The sequence below is a fragment of the Netta rufina genome (genome assembly GCF_964035555.1).
Source record: "Netta rufina genome assembly, chromosome: 1".
Lineage (NCBI taxonomy): Eukaryota > Metazoa > Chordata > Aves > Anseriformes > Anatidae > Netta > Netta rufina.
The window spans coordinates 66,563,385-66,581,829 of NC_140123.1; the positions used below are offsets into that span (position 1 = coordinate 66,563,385).

Consider the following 18,445-nt stretch of genomic DNA (forward strand, 5'->3'; position numbering starts at 1 on the left):
TGCACTGCCATGGAAAAGCTAAGGTGCAAAAAGCAATTTTGAACAGTAACATTTTTTATCTACTTGAAGTCTCTTTTTAGGGCTTCTGGTGTCCTTTTAAGTGCTCTAGTCTTGTTGACATTAGTCAGAATCAAGGTTCAGATTTCAGTGAGAATTCAGATTTCCCTTGGCGATTCGCAGTACCATTCAAAGGCTACATATTGCCAAAATTAAAAAAGTAAAAATTCAAGCTATTCAGGTCTTGTCTCTGTTGCAGCTTCTCTCTATAAACTGTGCAATTCTGCTCCAACAGTTTACTCCTTCTCTTCTTCCTGTTTGCACATCACAGCTCTTGCAACAAACTGGGTTCCAGGAATATGCTTATTCTTCTTATGAAGTCTATATGATAGGTGCATTGTGCAATTTTCAGTGTTACTCATATTAAAGCTCTGGTTAAAACAAATATTATTTGATCATAAATAAAACCTGAAATGATATAGGTTTTTGTAAAGAACCCCTTCATCACTGGACTTTCATGATTTTCTATGGATATCTGGGTATTGAACTTGCATGACTTGGTTCCACAGGAGATGATGTGATAAGGCACGTTTCCATCCTATCTTAATAGTGGATTTAATGTAATTAAAGCATTGCCATAAGTTATTTATAAAAGAGATATTTTTTTAATGTCCTCAGTTTTGCAATTGCTCCAGTATTCCTTTCACTTAGTTAATGGCATTGGCTTTGTCCAAATGGAAATGCTTAGATCCACATTAAGGTTTGTTTTCTCTTTAATGGATCCCACTGTCTGATCAGATAGTTTAGAATCTTAACTTGATATGCCCACTGCTTATAACCGATAGTTCAGTTTCTGCTGTATTCAATACGGCTGGTTCTCAGGCTTATTTCTCTGTCTTTCCCCTTGTGATGCTTGCCTAACCAATCGTGGTGGTGGTATAGGTCTTGCTGACCCATGGTCTGCAGTCAAATCTTCCCTGCTCAAAGTGCCAAATCTTGGTCTCGTCAGCAGTGGCTGCCTGAACCCAATGGACGGCTGAGGCAGACTGCCTGGCTCCTGCTGCTCTCCTCGTCCGTTCTGGCTCCCATCGACTTCATTCTTCCACTCCATCCTTAACTCAGACGGTGGCCGCTGCTGCCTCAGTCTCTGTTCTCTTAAGATTTTCCCTGCTCTGGGTCTTAAATTGAGCACCGTGGTAGTGGCATCCATTTCAGAGTCACTGCTGTCACCCACTGTTGATTGAAAACAAAATTAAAATTTGACAGAGAAACGAGATACTCTCATCCTCACATCCCGTAAGAGGCACTTCCAGGGCACTGCACTTATAGGCACTCTAGAAACTTGACTTTGGAAAAGTAGCATCAGTGTTCCACCAAGCAAAGGGCAATGACCAGCTGGGAGGAAACATCCCATCCTTATTACACCTAAGATAAGATATCAAAGAAAAATACAGGGCAAATCTCACAGCTTGCAAGTGCCACAAACTCCTTCATCTCCTCACAGTAAGGTAGAAAATGGCCAAGCTGGAAAGCTGGCGTAACCATTCAGGGAATACTCTTAAATGATAACTATCAGGTAAACTCAGCTGGAAACATTTTGGGTGTGTGCATGTGCAATATATTTTCCCCCGCAGACTATTTTTTTAATTAATGAACATCTTCATCAAAACTTGCACAATTCAGTCATTTGGTAATCATTTTAACAATCGTTTATGAATGACTCGGATTTGTTCTTAGGCTCACGTCAGATATAGTGTTTTAAATGAATCAAAGCAAAGATTTGCATATTGTGCAACTGTCATAAGAGCAACTTCCATTAGTAACCTACATGTTATTTCTTTTAAATAGGTGAGGAAGAGGTCAACAGAATATATCACTATATAATTGTCCATTCACCCAGATAATTTTATATCAAGGAAGGTCTTCATCATACTGTGTTTTTAGGCTTTTCTTCTCCTAAATATGTCATATGATATATATTTTTGACAACTGAATAATCTGGAGGCATTTTTCCTCTTTAATATCTAATTCTAGGTGACAGTAGGTGACCTCTGTAGACATAACTATAGAATAAAATGCATCCTACATTCAGGAGAGCAAAGATGTAATTAACAGCAGAAAAAGACATGGTCTATTGTTAAATTAATTTGGAAGAGGGGGAGTCTAATTGGGCTGGGATGTTGTCAGGACATTTTAGTGAATGTGCAGAGATTTAAACTTCTCAACAAAAGATCTAGATGGTTGCTTGGCATGAAAGGGAATGTTCCTGAGCATGATATAGGCATTGTAATGAAATTAGTAGCAAATAAAAGTAACGTATAGAGTTGGCAAAGTTTTCACATCAAATTGTTGTCTTCCTCCAGATTTTTTTTCATTTTTTTTCATTTTTTTTTTTAGAAACCAAGAACTCCAAAATGAATCACTTGTGAGTTTAGGCATAAAAATAAATAAATAAATATTTAATGCGTAAACCACAGACTTTTGAGATGTTCTTCATGAGATTTATAAATCAGACATCATGTCCTCATTTTCCTTGCTGGTTTGGTTGTCAAGGCACTGTCATCTGCTCTGACCCCAGTAAGAAAAGAAACCACACAGGGTCGCAGCCCAAGAGGGAGATCTGGGTATTATTGAATAAAGATGTGGAGAATAAGCAATGAACAGAGTTTCTGGTGCAAGTGTCTCAGGCTACTGCTTGCTCACATGAGGAGATGTGCTGTGAGGACCATGCTGCTACAGCATTTGAACTGCGAAAGCCCCACAAGATTGTTTATTGGGGCATTTCTCTGCACTAAAATGCCTGCTTTAGAACCCATCATTTTTAATGCTCCAAGACCCCTGCTAAATATCCAGCACCTACAAATATTCTGTGAAGGCATTAACTCTAGAATGAGAGCACTGCACATGAAGTAGTTAAAATTTATTTCAGTATTAACATACTGACTTCTTTACATCGTCCCTGGAAAAGCTTTCCTTTTTTGTAGGCAAGATGAGTGCAGCACAGTAAGAGAGCAGAAAATTTTCCATTACCTCTGGAAGATGTTTTATTTCTTACACGTAGTTTCTCTGGGAGTTTAGTGTTTTTAGGAAGTGAAAGAAATCTTTTTGTATTTGCAGCAGCAGCCTGTTCAAAGAAATAAGTGAAATGTTAAGTTACAGCAAAAGGAAGTACCTCCATAGTGTATGTTAAGATAAACAACCGAGGCTTGAACAGACAGGTAGCTAAAGGGATAGAGAGTAGTTTGGGATTAGCTAATACGTGATCTTTTACTACACACTCAATTAACACTTACTTCTGGTTGAGGTCTGTGCTAAGGTAAGGACTGGGTATTCTCAAGCAGCTTAATCAAAGCAGAGCCTAGTGCTATGCCCTCTGAGATCAGAGTTAAATATATGCTCTCTGACCTCAACCTTACCTGTACACATTTTCCAGAGGAAGGCAAAGCGTCATTTTATGCAATTTCAGTCTGGAACCTTATTAGTCAGCTACAAAAATTAGCTTGAGACTGAAGCTTGGGCACAAGAAGTAATCTGTATTCTGATCCTGCAAACACCTTATACATATAAATGACTTTTATAGTTGACTAGTCACACTAGTTGACGAGGAAGTTAGGCACCAGTGTGACCATTTACCAGTGCAGGGCATAAAAGCCTTGTTTTCCCAAGACTAAGCTCTAAAGTCCCTGGGTGCAGAGCACACCTCTGGCGTGCTCTGGTGAACACTTCCTGGAACATACGAGGTACTTTCCAAGACAGGGTGATTTTTAAAAAGTCAGAAATTTCTCAAGGGTATCCTTTCTCTCCTTTGTATATGAAGATCTGTTTAAAATCTTTATGATCTACCAGCTCTCCCGTACCTGCACCACCATCACTGCATACGCAAAGGGAGTGTGTAAGGAAAATCTACTTTCCATGAGACGTTTTTCATCTTTCGATATTTTTGTGCTTCTCAGGACCACTTCTGTAGTCTGGCCACGTGCACCAGGCACGAACCTACAGATAACACTTCCTTGTGTAGTGTATTTATTCAAGGATTATTTTTTTTTAAATAACAGTCTGTGCATTTTAAAAAGTTGTCGGACACCATCTTTCTCTCTGCCCCCAAAAATGACTCAGTCCTGCTAAGTGTCTCCAGTATTCCTTCTAAAAAATCAACATACGTTACTGTGGTTGAGAACAACAACACAAAGATCATTCAGAAACAGACTTATCGCCACTCATGCCACAGGTTACCCAGGTAATGATCACAAATGGGATGCAGTACTTATTGTAGACATCATTATCAGCAGCCTCAGTAGCTGAAGGACATATACATGTATATCAGTGAAGTTGCTAAGTGTTCTTGTAACATGAAAATACATGTTTATAGGGTGGTTAATTTCCCTCAAAGCTAAAATGGAAGTATCAGCTTCTCTATTGTTGCTCTGTTTGGAAGGTCTGAAGTTTACATTGATGGCATAAAAAGATTGCTTCAGAATCAAATGTCAACACAACATGTCATTTCTTGCAGATAGAGGGGTTTTTCCTATCCTGTGTCAAAACCTGAAGACCTGACCACTTTTTAAGAATCCTAAGGAAATGATGACAGTTTTCAAATTGAGTGCGCACCCTGTCAAACTTGACCAAAAGTTCTCCTCTTTCCCATATTTTGGAGCATACTGTAAGTAGTTTGACTGTCTCAAAGTCATTTTCTACCTTGACCATCCACTCTTCATCAAAATACTGACAGAATTCTGGCCATGACACACAAGTACGCTGTGTATGGAACATGCTCAGCTCCTCTGAGATAAAATCATAGCAGCACATCCCACTCTTAAATTCCACAGTATTGAAGGTTTTCTGAAGGGGTCAATGCAAACTAAGGGTCCCAAGTGTACAACTGAGGGTGTAAGTGTGACATTATATGTGCTGTTGTCTTTCAGATTTGGGATTTATTTCTTCTGCATTTCAGATTTTGTTCTGCATGGCATTCAGCTACTGAGAGCTGTTTTCTATAAATCAACTAAAATGCAAGTACCGGTCTTTCTCTTGACAGGCTGTTAGTTTTCCTTAGGCTCTCTCTAAGGCTGTGCCGGCGACGGATCAGAATTTCTTTGGCCTGCTTCTCATTTGCATCTGCAGCCAGGCTATGTCGGTTATATGACATTGTCTGAAACAGAAAAGCAGTGATTACATTCTGAAAAGAACAATGTCAAATGTTGAGCTGTATGAACAATACAAAATAGGATTTTTGCTTTAATATTTTAATAACCACCATAAATCCTTGCAAACAAAATCATATTAAAGATGATTAAGAACAAGAATAATAATTATGCTGGCATTTTTTTTTAGTCAGAGGCTTCGTAAGCAGCTGCTTGTTTTTTAAGCCTGCTGATATTTGTAACGAAACAGAAATTGCAGAAAGCTGACTTAATACAGTGTTTACCCCGATGTTGTACTAGCTCAGTCAATGTCAATGGAGGATGCACATTTGAAAGTGATAAGATGAGTCACCTAGAGGGAAGTCATTTTTACCTCCAGCAAGTTGAAGCAAGCTCCAGTTTTGAATGTTTTCCAAGGGCGCAGACATTCAAACTACTTAGCCACAGGAGGGTAAATGTGAAATGTCCTTTTGCTTTTATTTCACTGTTTTTCCAGCTCATCACCTCTGCTCTTAATACAAACAACTTCACAACTGGAGGCAAATGGGAAATCTAATCCCATATCATGAAGTGACCAAAATACTTATAGAAGTGGGGCAAAGTTGGATTGAATTTGCACCTATTATCCTTTCTAAGTAATGGAAGTATATTGCAGGTAATATGAGAAAAACATTAAGTTTCATCAATAGTATAAGATCAAGTAAGCAATTTGCATGAAGGATCACAAATATGTTGCTCTACATATGACAGCAGATTTGTAGACAAGAGAAGTAAATAACAGGATTAATTATTATGCTGCAGTAAAGCAGATGCTGTGCTGGCCCAAAGATGTCATAGAACCATAGAATATCCCAAGCTGGAAGGGACCCACAAGGAGTCCAGGTCCTGGCTCCACACAGCACAACCTGAATCAGACCCTATGTCTGAGAGCAGTGTCCAAACACTGCCTGAACTGCAGCAGGCTTGGTGCTGTGACCACTGCCCTGAGGAGCCTCCTTTATGGCACAACAAAGCTTCAGGAGCAAACCCTGCTCAAAGGTGAACCCAAGACCCAGAGGTCCAAATTCACCACACTACAGTCCTCTAATATTTAATTAGCACCTGAGCTGACAGTACCGTAAATGGAGTGAAAAAAAGGAAGACTGAAAAAGCAGAAAGCTAATAAGTATATTCAAAAAGTAGTGGGTATTTAGGTATGAAAAGCTTTATTCTTACTCGATGTCGTATTTGGTAGAGATTCTTTGTTAGAATTTCCCGCATGTTTTCCATTTCAGCGGGAGACAATGGCTTTATTTTTCCTTCATGATATTCACTGTGGCAGAATAAAAATAATTAATTGAATAAATAAATAAATGAAACAAAACAAACAGGAAAATACATGAAAGAGAGAGAGGGGGAAAGAATATTTATTTTTATGATTGGAAATTACATTTGAACTGTTTTCTTTGCTAGAGTTGGAAACAGCATTTTAAAACAACTGAGGAAGAGGTAAAAATGTACCAGGTAAGAATGAAACCTTGATCTCATTTGAGTCAGGTGCTAAGGCTCAAAACCCACTCTCCAAAACTTGGTATTGCTTTCACTAAATTGTAAATTTGACTAAGACACTTTTCAAAATGTCCCTCAGGCTTCCCTTGTAGTTCCTTGTAGCAGATGTGCAGACACTAGTTTAAATCCAGCTCAGTACTATGCAGCAAATCAATGTTCCCTGTGAGCTGCATGCAGCTGCCCTTGTAAAACTACACGCTCCGGAAGACTGAGGCTTACTGAGTGCTTTTTATGTGAGCTGCAAGTGAAACGCTCCGGTTTCATGTCTGCTTACTGTTCATGTGATGTTAGGACACAAAGTGCCCTAAGTTAAAATGATTATCTTGCCTATGGACTGTGAAATACATTACACAACCCCACCACAATGTTCAGCCACACTGGCCTAGCTGGCTTACCTGAGAGACACTGACGATGGGACTTTGCTGATCATTCCACTCTCTGCCATCTCGATGGCATGCTTTATTTCCAGCTTCTTGTACAAAGAAACAATGCTGGATTTGGGCTGGTTCTCCCGGATGAGAAGTCTTCGCAGGTATTTATTGTCAAACTTTTTAAACCTGTATGAGAGGCAAACCAATCCAACTACTTAATTTCAACAATGCATAGCTGAGGAAAGCTGCTATACTGTAGCTAAAGTGATTGTGAAGGAGTTTATTCCCTTGGAGTATGTGTATATTAAGAACTTAGGGCTGGATAACACTTAATCAAGGGTCAAGTTCATCCTTGTTTCAGATAGTCTTAACCTATGTTTTGGTTCATCTGTTAAAGCACATGGTCCCTGGCAGCAACATTTAACTTTTAGGTACTACGTGTTATTGGACATTATTGTTTCTAATTCTTCGTTTTCACTGAGACAAAGGGAACATTAAATATTTACTGTAATAACAACTAAAAGGTCTACATTTGCACCCACTGCTTTTTCCTTTGAAATTTTAGCTTGCTCTTATAAAACTTCAGAAGTTCTCCTTTTCTCTAAAGCAGCCACAACTCTCTTGGATGCTTAGTGAAAAAACATTGATTAGAGCCAGGGTAACTTTGTTTGTCAGAAAATATTCTGCCCTCCAGTCATTCTGAAATTATTCTTGAATTTCAGTCAGAAGTGTTTCTGAAGGTCAGAAAGAGGTAGGACTCTCCTTTGCTCCATAATCTGTTGGTTAAAGATCTCACACAGATTGGAGGAGAACCAGGCTAAGTAAAAAAGAATTGTACCCATGTTATCCATCTGTCAGGAACACATCCTCTGTCATGCCCTGTAATCATTTGGAGAGGGATCTTCTCAGCCTCTCCTGCTGATGCTCTTTCCTCTGTACAAAACACTTAAATTCTTATTGGAGCAGTGACTGGAAGGTGGGTGAGCAATGCCCATGCTTTGGGGTTGAAGGATTTGGGTGAAAAAGAATGTACTTCTGCAAAAATGGGGTTAGATACAAACAAATGATGATGATGATGATTCAGCAGCTAAACTGAACACATGAATAATTCAGGTATAGCCAGTGGTAATCTTCTTAACTGACACTAAGTCCTAAATAATACCATCAGGAACTGTGGAACTGCCTGCCATTAAGATCTCTCATGCACCTCATGCCAGCCAGTGCCTTGATCTTCCTAGAGGAAGTCCCAGAGCTTTTGTTTGTTTCTCATCAACTAGGGAACTAACCCCGCACTTAACACCACAGAGGCATACAATTTGCAGCAGCATCCTGAGCAGGAAAGCCAGCTTGGGATGAAAAGCTCAGCAGACATACAGGAAATGCTCTGAAACTGTCAGAAATAGGGAGATTACACTCATCCTCAGAAGGTAGAATACTTTACCCTGGGATCAGAGGGCTATACTTTTTCCCAGCTGGAGATTTTGTCCTGTTTGCTTGTGGTTTAGTTAAAAAGACATTGTTTTTCTGCCTTCTCTTTGTAACCCACACGTTCTAAAAACAACCACCCGCTTTCAAGAATAAAATGCCGAAAATGAAATCTGATGCCCAACAGCCTCTATTTGTTGCTGCGGAGCCAGTTTAGTTTCCCATGTATAACGAAGAGTTTTAAATGCCATTCTTACTTATCTCTCCAAAAATTGTGACCCCAGTGTCCACACACATCTTCAATTCCCGTCTTCACATGATCAAAGAACTAAAGGGGAAATGTTGGATCATTACACAAACTTACAGACATAATTTGGTTTGCCCTTAGATATTATGCTTCAACTTCAAAACAGAAAAGCCTGGTCAGAATTCAGGACAATGCTTGAATTTAACAAAATGCAACTAAATAATGTTAACTAAATTCAGTCTAAACAAACAAGTGCAGGCTTGGCTTATGGATATTGAAAGGAGTCTGTCCTTGCCTCCATTCAAATGCCACGGAGGGCAGCATGATCTCAGAGCTGGATTCTGTTCTTCTCCCTGGGAGCTCCATCAGCTCACAGCCCCAGAAGAATTAAAGTCAGCTGCCAATCTCCACGTCAATCTTGCTGATCTCCTATCTAAATCTGGAGGTAATTTGTTTTTCCTATATTTTCATTTCTTTTATGTTCCGTAACCAGTTGGGGCTATGCCTGTGCCTTCTTCAGGGACTTCCCCAGGCTTGACAGTGAGCCAGGTATGACTTTGTGGAGGAGACAGGCTGAAAGGGCAGGAGATCCCCATACCAGCACTTGCCCTTCTGGATACACAGGATAGAGCAGCAAGAGCCAGCATCGGCTCCTGAGCTCCTATTTCAGAGGACTATGGTCCAACATCACCTCAAAACATCCTGAGCCCCCAGTATTAGAACCATGCTCTTCCTTACTCTATTACCAATTACAAAAGGATGAGCCAGTCCATCTAAGATTTCACTGGATCCCCAGAGGTGGCTCACAAACAGTTGTGCTCTTGATTCAAGTACCATAGCAGGGGGTCTCTAAAATTCAGAGGGAAATCCTGATAGTTTTGTGCAAAAAGTAAGTTCTAGAAGTACTAGATGTCTAGATTTGGTTCTTTACTGAATGTCACCCTTATTATTCCTCAATTTGGAATTTAAAACCACCTACCGCAGGTATGCTGTAAGTAGAAATACATTCAAGAACATGCACAGCTAATGAGCCACAATAATTAGACATACACATACCAAATACAAATCCACTGAGAGGTTGGTGATGTGAGAGTTAGGGAAGTTTAAATGTGTCTTTAGAAGGAGTTTACATATGTTTAATTAGACTAACTCAAACACAATGTAATGTAATTAAATTGCCAAAGGTTTCTAATGTAGTCAAGTTCTAAAATAACACATGTCCTAAGAGAAACAAATCACAAGAAGATAACTTACTTCAACAAGTAACAAAACAAGGTGAAGATTCCCAAATAATGATACATAACTATGATAATTTTGATAATGATAAAAATTTAAATATAAGCTTTACAGTTGTTGTGCTTAGAACAGCCATAGAAAAGAAATCTTAAAGAGTGCATTTATCTCTGTAGTACTGTATGTTAAATCTCTCATTTTGAAAGTCATTAGGGATTTTATCTATATGAAGGTTTCATCTGTAACACGAAAGGTGCAACATACCCTGTTATAAATTTCTTCACTGACAGCAGGCTGCTTTTTATTTGACCTTTTGACATCAAGAAACTCCACCAGTGGACGAATTGTTATTCCCTGTAAAGAAAAAAGAAAATATTTCTGTGTTTTTCCATAAAAATAAAAGAAAAACAAAACCTTTTGGTCTTTTGCATCTCTGTCAGAGCAGTGAAAATGGCTGTGGATAACTTTTTTAACTCCAAAAATTTTCTTACTTCAGGTACTCAAATATGTCTCAACAGTAGCACTAAAATTGTTATTGAATCGCTTTAGACCAGACCCATGACACCAAGATTTTTGTTAAATATGTATCCATGCTATACTACTCTCAAAGAAAGAACAAATGCTTTGGCTGCCCCCAAATGATATTTTGAACCATTATTTGTGGAAGAATTTACATCATGGTTTATTTGTATAGGCACAATGACACAGGAGAGAGAAATGAATCTAATGGTGTTGAGATCAGCCTCTACTATCCCAGACAACCATGTCATGTATTTCTATTCATAAACGAATCAAGCTTTATCTCAAAAGTAGTTAGGTTTCTTTGCCCCATTGCTCATACTGGAACACTCCTCCTGAACCTCATTGTTCTGATAATTAGAAAGCTGCTTCTTAATTACATCATGGTCACTTTGTACCACTTTGTTCTTGTGCCAACATTGTCTTTTTGGCTTGAACAGTGTTCCTCCTTCTCTGGTGTTCACTCCCTGATATAAACAGTAATTACATTCCCTCTTCTCCTTCATTTTGCTGAGGCCAAGACATTCTGGTCTCCTTTCACACAACAGGCTTACCAGTCCCATGATCAGTCTAGAACATTACTTTGTTTTCTCCTGGAAATACCTGTCTCAGTATGTCTTGACATCACATTTGCCTTTCTTCTGTCCGTATTGCATTGGTGGCTTAAACTCCACACCATTATCAATTAGTATACCTGTGTCTTTTTCCCTATTTTTTTTTTCAGAATGAAAGGTCCCCATTTCATAAGAGAAATCCCTAGTAAGAAAGTCATTGCACAAACACATTTGTACTTACTACTGTTAAATTTCGTTATATTTCTATCATATTGGTCCTATCTGTTCTCCTTTTCCTAGCTGCTTCCCCATTAAGTTGTCACCTTCTGAAGTCTGTCATCAAAAACCATCAGCACCAAAAAGCTCCTCTGTCAATAACAAGAATATTAAACAAAACCATCCCCAGGAACCATCCTTTGAGGAGTTCTATCTCATCAGCCTCATCTGTCCAGGATGGTCAAACCCGGGAGCAGGTACCTAAAGAGGCTGGGGGATCTCCATCCATGCAGATATGCAGAACCCAACTGGCCATCACCCTGAGCAACCTGATTGAGCTCTTGCAGGTGGCCCTATTGTGGGCATGGGGCTGGACTAGAGTCCCTCAGAGGCCCTATGCGTCTATTCCGTATTTAGGAGAAATTTCTAGCTCCTTCCTCATTCACTTTATAATCATTCAAAGACCAGTCTAAACCTCAGTTTAATTAACAGTTAGGCTAACAATCTCCTGTGTAGCAGCTCACTCCCTTCCCCCCCCTCCAACCTCATAGGGTTTTAAATGCTTAATGCTACTTACATGTTCGCATAAGTACTTAATATCTGGCATACTTTTGCTACCTGTCTGCTGACTGCATAGCATTTTTTTTGTAAGTATGACCATGGAGCAATACAGAAGTATGTTCCTTCAAGTATGTTCCTTCCAGTAATTTAAGACACCTGTTTTTCTACCCACTTCTTATTTACAACATGTTTGAGAAAGAAAAGGTCCAGAAGAGGAAAGGGGTTACCTGAATGAAAACAGTAAAGAATATCACCACGATAACGGCAGTGATGAACAACTTCTTCCTGGGGAACACAGTAGAAGGAAGCAGAAACACAAGTGAAAAACAAATAGCTCCTCGGAGGCCTCCATAGGCAATAATAAATTGGTCCTTAAAAGTGAGAGGAATTGTCCGGAACACATTAATGATCTGAGTCAGAACAAAAACACCTGAAGAAAAAACAAAATGGAAATACAAAAACAAAAACAAAAACAAAAACAAAAAGAGAGAGAGAGAGAGAAAGGAGAAATTAAAATTGCATGGAAATCCCCCAAAATACTAATATTTGTTTTGAAACACCTTTATGTGCTTCTTCTTTACTTATTATGGAAGAAATGAAATGTTATATAGCAGCTTGAAAACACCACAGAAGAAAAAAATTAAATTTCCAAGAAGCAGTCTTAAACATGTCCATCTCAGGTCAGCTGGATTTAGGACCTGAAGCGCCTAACTGAGAGCCATGAGACAGCCACTATGCCCTTCCAAAGCAGCAACTATTCTTGTGTCAGTATAGACTGAAACACCTAAATTACATTTTTAAATGGGATTTAAAGTGCTTTTCAACACATTGTGTTGTCAAATCTGTGCTTTGAATTCTGCAAAATCTTAGTCAGTCTCTTAATTTTACTTGCACAGACAGAAAGGATGGAGGACTGGGGATGGAACAAGAAGATATCAGTAAATGGGGGTGTACCAAAGGCACAGGCTCCAGACATGGGGCAGGCTGGAGTAAAGGCATAAAGGCAAGTGAAGGGAGCAAGCCTATGGTCCTGAGCTGAGGGGCAGTCAGGCTGGTTTTCAGTGTAAGGTATTAATTGTGGGGTTACATGTGGTGGAGGAAAAATAGTACATATCTGTGCAGTGAAGGGAGACTTGGGAGCTAGAAGCAGGAGTGAGGAGGCAGTCCAGAACATGAGCTGCTCGTATGCACAGATGGGCCAAAGTATTACACAGCAAACTGAGATTGAAGACCTATGAACCTGACATCTACTTTGGTATCAAGATAAACGAAAAAGAGCTAATATTGCAAACACAGCAGGGTCAAGCACTTTCCTCACATCATATGCCTGAACAACACTACAAATATAGCATTTCTTGTTTTGATGCTATTAATGTCAATGATGGGGAAAAACACAAGCTTAGTAAGAATTAAAACAAAAACAAAATCTTTTTATTGTTGCAGAACTGATCGTCCTTTTAAGTAAAAATGGTTTATTTGTAAATAAATGTGTAATTAGATATATGTACTCTGATTACCATGCCTACTGCTTCTGCCTTCAGATAGGCAAGATCAAGACCAAACTGATGTTTAGGTTCTGTTCTGGGAAAAGGTGGAAGCTGACCCTGAGATCTATAAAACATTATAAATAAGAAGACAATTACACAAGCCGATAGGACTCTGCCTAAATTTTGGCATTTTCTGCTAGAGGAAAAGTGGTAGGAATTTTCTCTTGCAAAGAACGCGACGTGCAGTCTGAGACTTGCTTACCCAGTGCCCTCCAGATTAAACAGAAAAGGAGGGTGAAGCTAACGAAGGCCCAGTTCCACTCATGGTTCTTCCCGACTGTGGACACTCCCATGAAAATGAAGATTAACGTCTCACTGACACTGCTCAACATCTTCATAAAATACTTTATCGTCGTATAGGATTTTTGGGAAACATTTTCCTCCACATATTTATTCATGGTCATGGCACAAGATGTAATCCTGGAAGGCAAACATAATGCTGTATCATTGGCATGATTTCTTCTACCCTCTCTCATTTCTACAGAATACTATCACTTTCCCATAGTCTCCTCTAAAGTGCAAAGCACAACTTATTCCACCACCACCAAATATAAAAGTTATGGACTTAGCGAACCTCCAGTTTGGGGCATGGGATTTTTTTTCCTCACAGTGGGAAGTTTTCTGAGAAGACATCAGTATATGGAGAGTTTTGTCACATACTAAATCCATGTGATCTGTGCAAGGGTCACTCAAACTGTGTATTTTAAGAGAGGCAGAGCTGAGGAGAGCCAAGCACATCCCTGGAGAACTGGGACCGCTGCTCCTATTGCTGCTGAAGGGCATCAGACAGATGTCCTTCAGACATCAACAGACAGGATGGAAACTGTAGGTGCTGGGGCTGGACTTTACTCCCTTCCCATAAGTAGTTTCCCCACCAAACCATTCCTCCTGCAATGGCAGTGACAGTAGCCAGCTCCACTTTCCTGGTGAAGTAAGCAGCAAGGCTACAGAAAACTTCTCCTCCACTCTAGGACTCTGCTTGTTTTGTGTACGCACAGAGCTGACCATGGTTTCAGAAGTAAAAAACACAACCAGAAATCGTGCTGGTGCTGTTGCACATATAAAGCACTCACAAATGAATGAAATGCACATCTCAACTGATATGTGAGAGAATAGACAGGACTTACTACATCTACAAGTCCTTCATCTAGGCCTGTTAGTAAACACAGGTTCTTAATCAGCAGGAAGAGCAAAGCAAAGAATGACATTACTGTTTGTACGTCGTTTGCTCAGGATGGTGTTGTATCCCACAGTGCACAGATGGCTGAGACTATTCAGCTGCAAAGTCGTCAGGCTTAAAGACCATTAGCAGTGCTGACTAGATAACCTCAAGGTGGTGCCTTGGAGTAGGGAAGCATTCTGAATTGCGTAATAATCAAGGTGGGCAACTAGTGCTAGATGAATTGAGAAACAGCTGTCGTTCTTAGTTCTTTTACCTAAGGCAAAAGCATGAGTTCCCTCCCTGCAGCCATGTCTTTTCCGATTTCCCAGTTAAAACAGTATTATACACACCCACTAGTGATTCTGAGCCAAATGATATAGAGTAAACCTAAACAGTGATAGAGAAGTGTATTTATGTTGCGTTTCTGAATATAGCCCACGAGGACTTATACCATGGTTACTTATCCCAGTACCACCAGCTTTCAGTTTATAAACACTATTTGATGACACAGGTGATATCTCCTCCTACTGAAATGTCCACATTGCTCTCTCTCATGAAGGAAGAAGATCAAAAGTGTTCCAGACCCTCCTTGGAAAGAAGCTGAGGAACGTTTCCTCATGTCTCATGCAGATTCCAGTGAAGAAAATCTAATTCTGTGTTCTCACTCCAAGCTGAGAGTCCCATTTCTGAACAACTCAGTTGTCCCTGACTGTAAGTGCAAACGGAAAAGAAGGCAGAGGGAAAGCTCAGAACAAACCTACTGACTGGAATACTGGAAAAAACATGTCTAGATTCTTTCTTCTAAAAGGTTTTGTTTGTTTGTTTGTTTGTTTGTTTGTTTGTTTTAAATATCAGAATTAGTAGTAACTTCAAAAAGACCTCAGAATAAAAACTTTCTTAACGTTTTGCAAGAGGTTGTCCCTAACAGAGACTGAGGCTGTAGCTGAGGCTGGCAGACTTGGAAAACATTTCTTTAATTAAATAACTTAATTAAAGTTAGTTTTGTCCAGAAGTTTCTTTCTCTTAAGTCGAGCCAACATGACCTGTTTTGGAGGACAATGGCCACAATGTGATATGTAGATCTAGATCACATGTAGATCTAGATCTCTGACCCAACCAACACGTTCACTGCCCCAAAAGTGACTGGGAAGCATTAGAGTGAACCTGGGACATAACATGGACACTGGGAGAGGGCACAGACTACTCCTCTTACCTCTGCTGAGCAGTGCAGACATATCAGGGTGAATAAAAGGCAGGGAAGAGGGTCTTACATGGGGACAGATGCTTGTAGTGGCTTAGAAAGGTAAGTGGATAGGTGTTAAAAGAACAGTGCACCTAACTTGGCCTTCACTCTGCATTTTTGTACAACTACACAGAATCACAGAATCGTCTAGGTTGGAAGAGACCTCCAAGATCACCAAGTCCAACCTCTGACCTAACACTAACCAGTCCTCCACTAAACCATATCACTAAGCTCTACATCTAAACATCTTTTAAAGACCTCCAGAGATGGTGACTCAACCACTTCCCTGGGCAGCCCATTCCAATGCCTAACATCCCTTTCGGTAAAGGAGTTTTTCCTAATACACAACCTAAACCTCCCCTGGCACAATTTAGCCCATTTCCCCTCGTCCTGTCACCAGGCATGTGGGAGAATGACCAATCCCCACCTCACTACAGCCTCCTTTAGTGTACCTATAGAGAGCAATAAGGTCGCCCCTGACCCCCCTTTTCTTCAGGCTGAACAAGCCCAGCTCCCTCAGCCGCTCCTCATAGGACTTGTTCTCCAGACCCCTCACCAGCTTGGTCACCCTTCTCTGGACTCTCTCGAGCACCTCCATGTCCTTCTTGTAGAGAGGGACCTAAAACTGAAAGTACTTAAGGTGCGGCCTCACCAGAACCGAGTACAGGGGGACAAAATCTCTGTACACTCGGTGATACAGAGGCAGATCTAGTCTGCACAATACAAAATGGCCATTTCTATCCAAGCATTAACTCCATCCCTAACCAAACCCCAAGACTGAGTAGAAGGAAAGCTTGATAAAAACTGTCCCAGGTCCTCACCTGCATTTAGTACCAACATAACAGTCAGCTGTCTGTCATTGTCAGCTGATTTCACCACAGTCTTCAACAGAAAGATCCTCTGTGGCCCAAGACTAGCATGCTCTCTGGGAAGCAGATTTTATCATGGCCACATGGCACAATTGAAACACAAATGAAACAATGCAGATTTCATGAGTATGCAACCTTTCTCTTTGCAACTTTCAGTTGTTTAGGTAACATTTCTAGTTTATGCATGACTAGGACAACAGAGGTCCTGCATTTTTGCCAACACAGACTGTGATGCAGATGTTCTTCACAGCTCTTCTCCTCGTTCTGATTTTACAGTTGCCCATACTAGGGACTTGTCAGAGATCCCACATTACACATGCCTGCACATCTCAGGAAGAAAGTGGGAGAGGACCTGGGCCATGAATGATTTTGTCCTGACATGGAGTGATGACTTGGCCAGGACACATACCCAAGCCTGGGAGCTGGCAAACATTGCCAGGTTCTTCAGTTTACAGGTGACCAACCTCTAAAGAATACGTGAAGAAGGGTCTCAATTCTACTTATCACATCCAGAACTCTCATATTCAGGGGCAAATCAGCTGCTTGACAGCCACAGACTGCACTGATAGACCTACAGATATCTCAGGTCATGTCACAGCCAACGACAGCTCTCCTGTGAAGGCACAGCTTATCTGCCCAGGTATAGCAATTTGGTCACATCCTCACCACCTCCAATTGGTTGCACACACAGCACAGATGGCACTGGCGCATATGCAGGGGCAGAAAGGGCAATCTAGTAAGAATGCAATGGGCAGACTGCAAAACAGACACTTATAGACACACGGTCTTTTCAGGGTCTCAAAGCTGCAGCTTACTGCCTGATGCATTGTGGCTGTCAGGTCTGCCTCAAAGACAAAACAAAACACTCATTCATATTTATTACCCTCTTAAAATAAATAGTTTTTGTTATTATAGTCATTTAGGAAAGCCCTGTAGCTTGGGGAGTGGGGAAGCATTCACTGGACACTGTTTTTGGATCCTGAGGTAATGGAGACACTGTAAATAGATGTCTGATAAGAATCTGCCACCAGATTAATCGTGATCTTTACAAGGTGTAATTTAAAACACCTACCATGTTTAACCACTGCAAGAATTTAAAGGGACTACACTCCTATATAAAATATTCTTTTCAGTCAAATTTTGCATTCATCCAATTAGTGTCATCAGCTGAGTTGATTCACTCATTCTTCAGATAAGTGCTATTCCAGTGCAAATCACTGTTTATTTTATGAATCTCGTAGCTCTTCAGAATATTTATCTACATTAGAAAAAAAATATCCAATTGAAGTCTCTTCAATTTGAAAATTGTATGTAGATAGTGTTAAAATTCAATATAAAATCAAATCCTTTAAGATTCAATATCTTGAAAAAAAAGCAAATCCTTTAAATTTTTATTAAGATTTTATGTAGATCACTATAAGATGTTTTTCACAGACTAAATTTTTATTGTCACCATAATCAAATAAAATGCTTACATGTGTTTTATTTCACATTTCTTATCCTCACACATTACTTCTAGCTTCCATTTCTGTGACCTGAGGTAGTTGCCTTGGTCAAGAAAGGGAGGGAAAAAACAGTTAATTGCAATTAACCTGCAGGTTTCTGTGCCTCTGAAGAATAGAAATTCTCCTGCACAAACAGTAGAGTTTCTGTCATGACTGAAATAAACAAGGCCACTGGGTTCAATCCTCATGTTTCCTTGACCTACTAAATTTACAGTAGTTTCAATGTTTGTTCCTTTCAGACTGCTAATTCACTATTGAAAAAAAAAAAAAAAAGAAAGAAAAAATAGAGAGAGAAAAGAAAGTTCTG

The 18,445-nt window shown here is 39.9% G+C and overlaps 1 protein-coding gene across 1 annotated transcript in view; it reads right to left on the reverse strand.

The window, feature by feature from the left end:
• Window positions 1-859: 859 nt before the first annotated feature.
• Window positions 860-18,445, reverse strand: part of SLC9A2 (solute carrier family 9 member A2) — a gene marked incomplete at both ends in the record, with an annotated part of 32,378 nt that continues 14,792 nt past the window's right edge. The window contains 9 exons of the mRNA XM_084290230.1: window positions 860-1,230; window positions 3,028-3,118; window positions 5,015-5,146; window positions 6,354-6,450; window positions 7,082-7,243; window positions 8,740-8,810; window positions 10,227-10,316; window positions 12,040-12,242; window positions 13,562-13,779. Of these exons, the coding sequence (XP_084146356.1) occupies window positions 860-1,230; window positions 3,028-3,118; window positions 5,015-5,146; window positions 6,354-6,450; window positions 7,082-7,243; window positions 8,740-8,810; window positions 10,227-10,316; window positions 12,040-12,242; window positions 13,562-13,779 (1,435 nt within the window). The remainder of the gene's footprint in view (window positions 1,231-3,027; window positions 3,119-5,014; window positions 5,147-6,353; window positions 6,451-7,081; window positions 7,244-8,739; window positions 8,811-10,226; window positions 10,317-12,039; window positions 12,243-13,561; window positions 13,780-18,445) is intronic.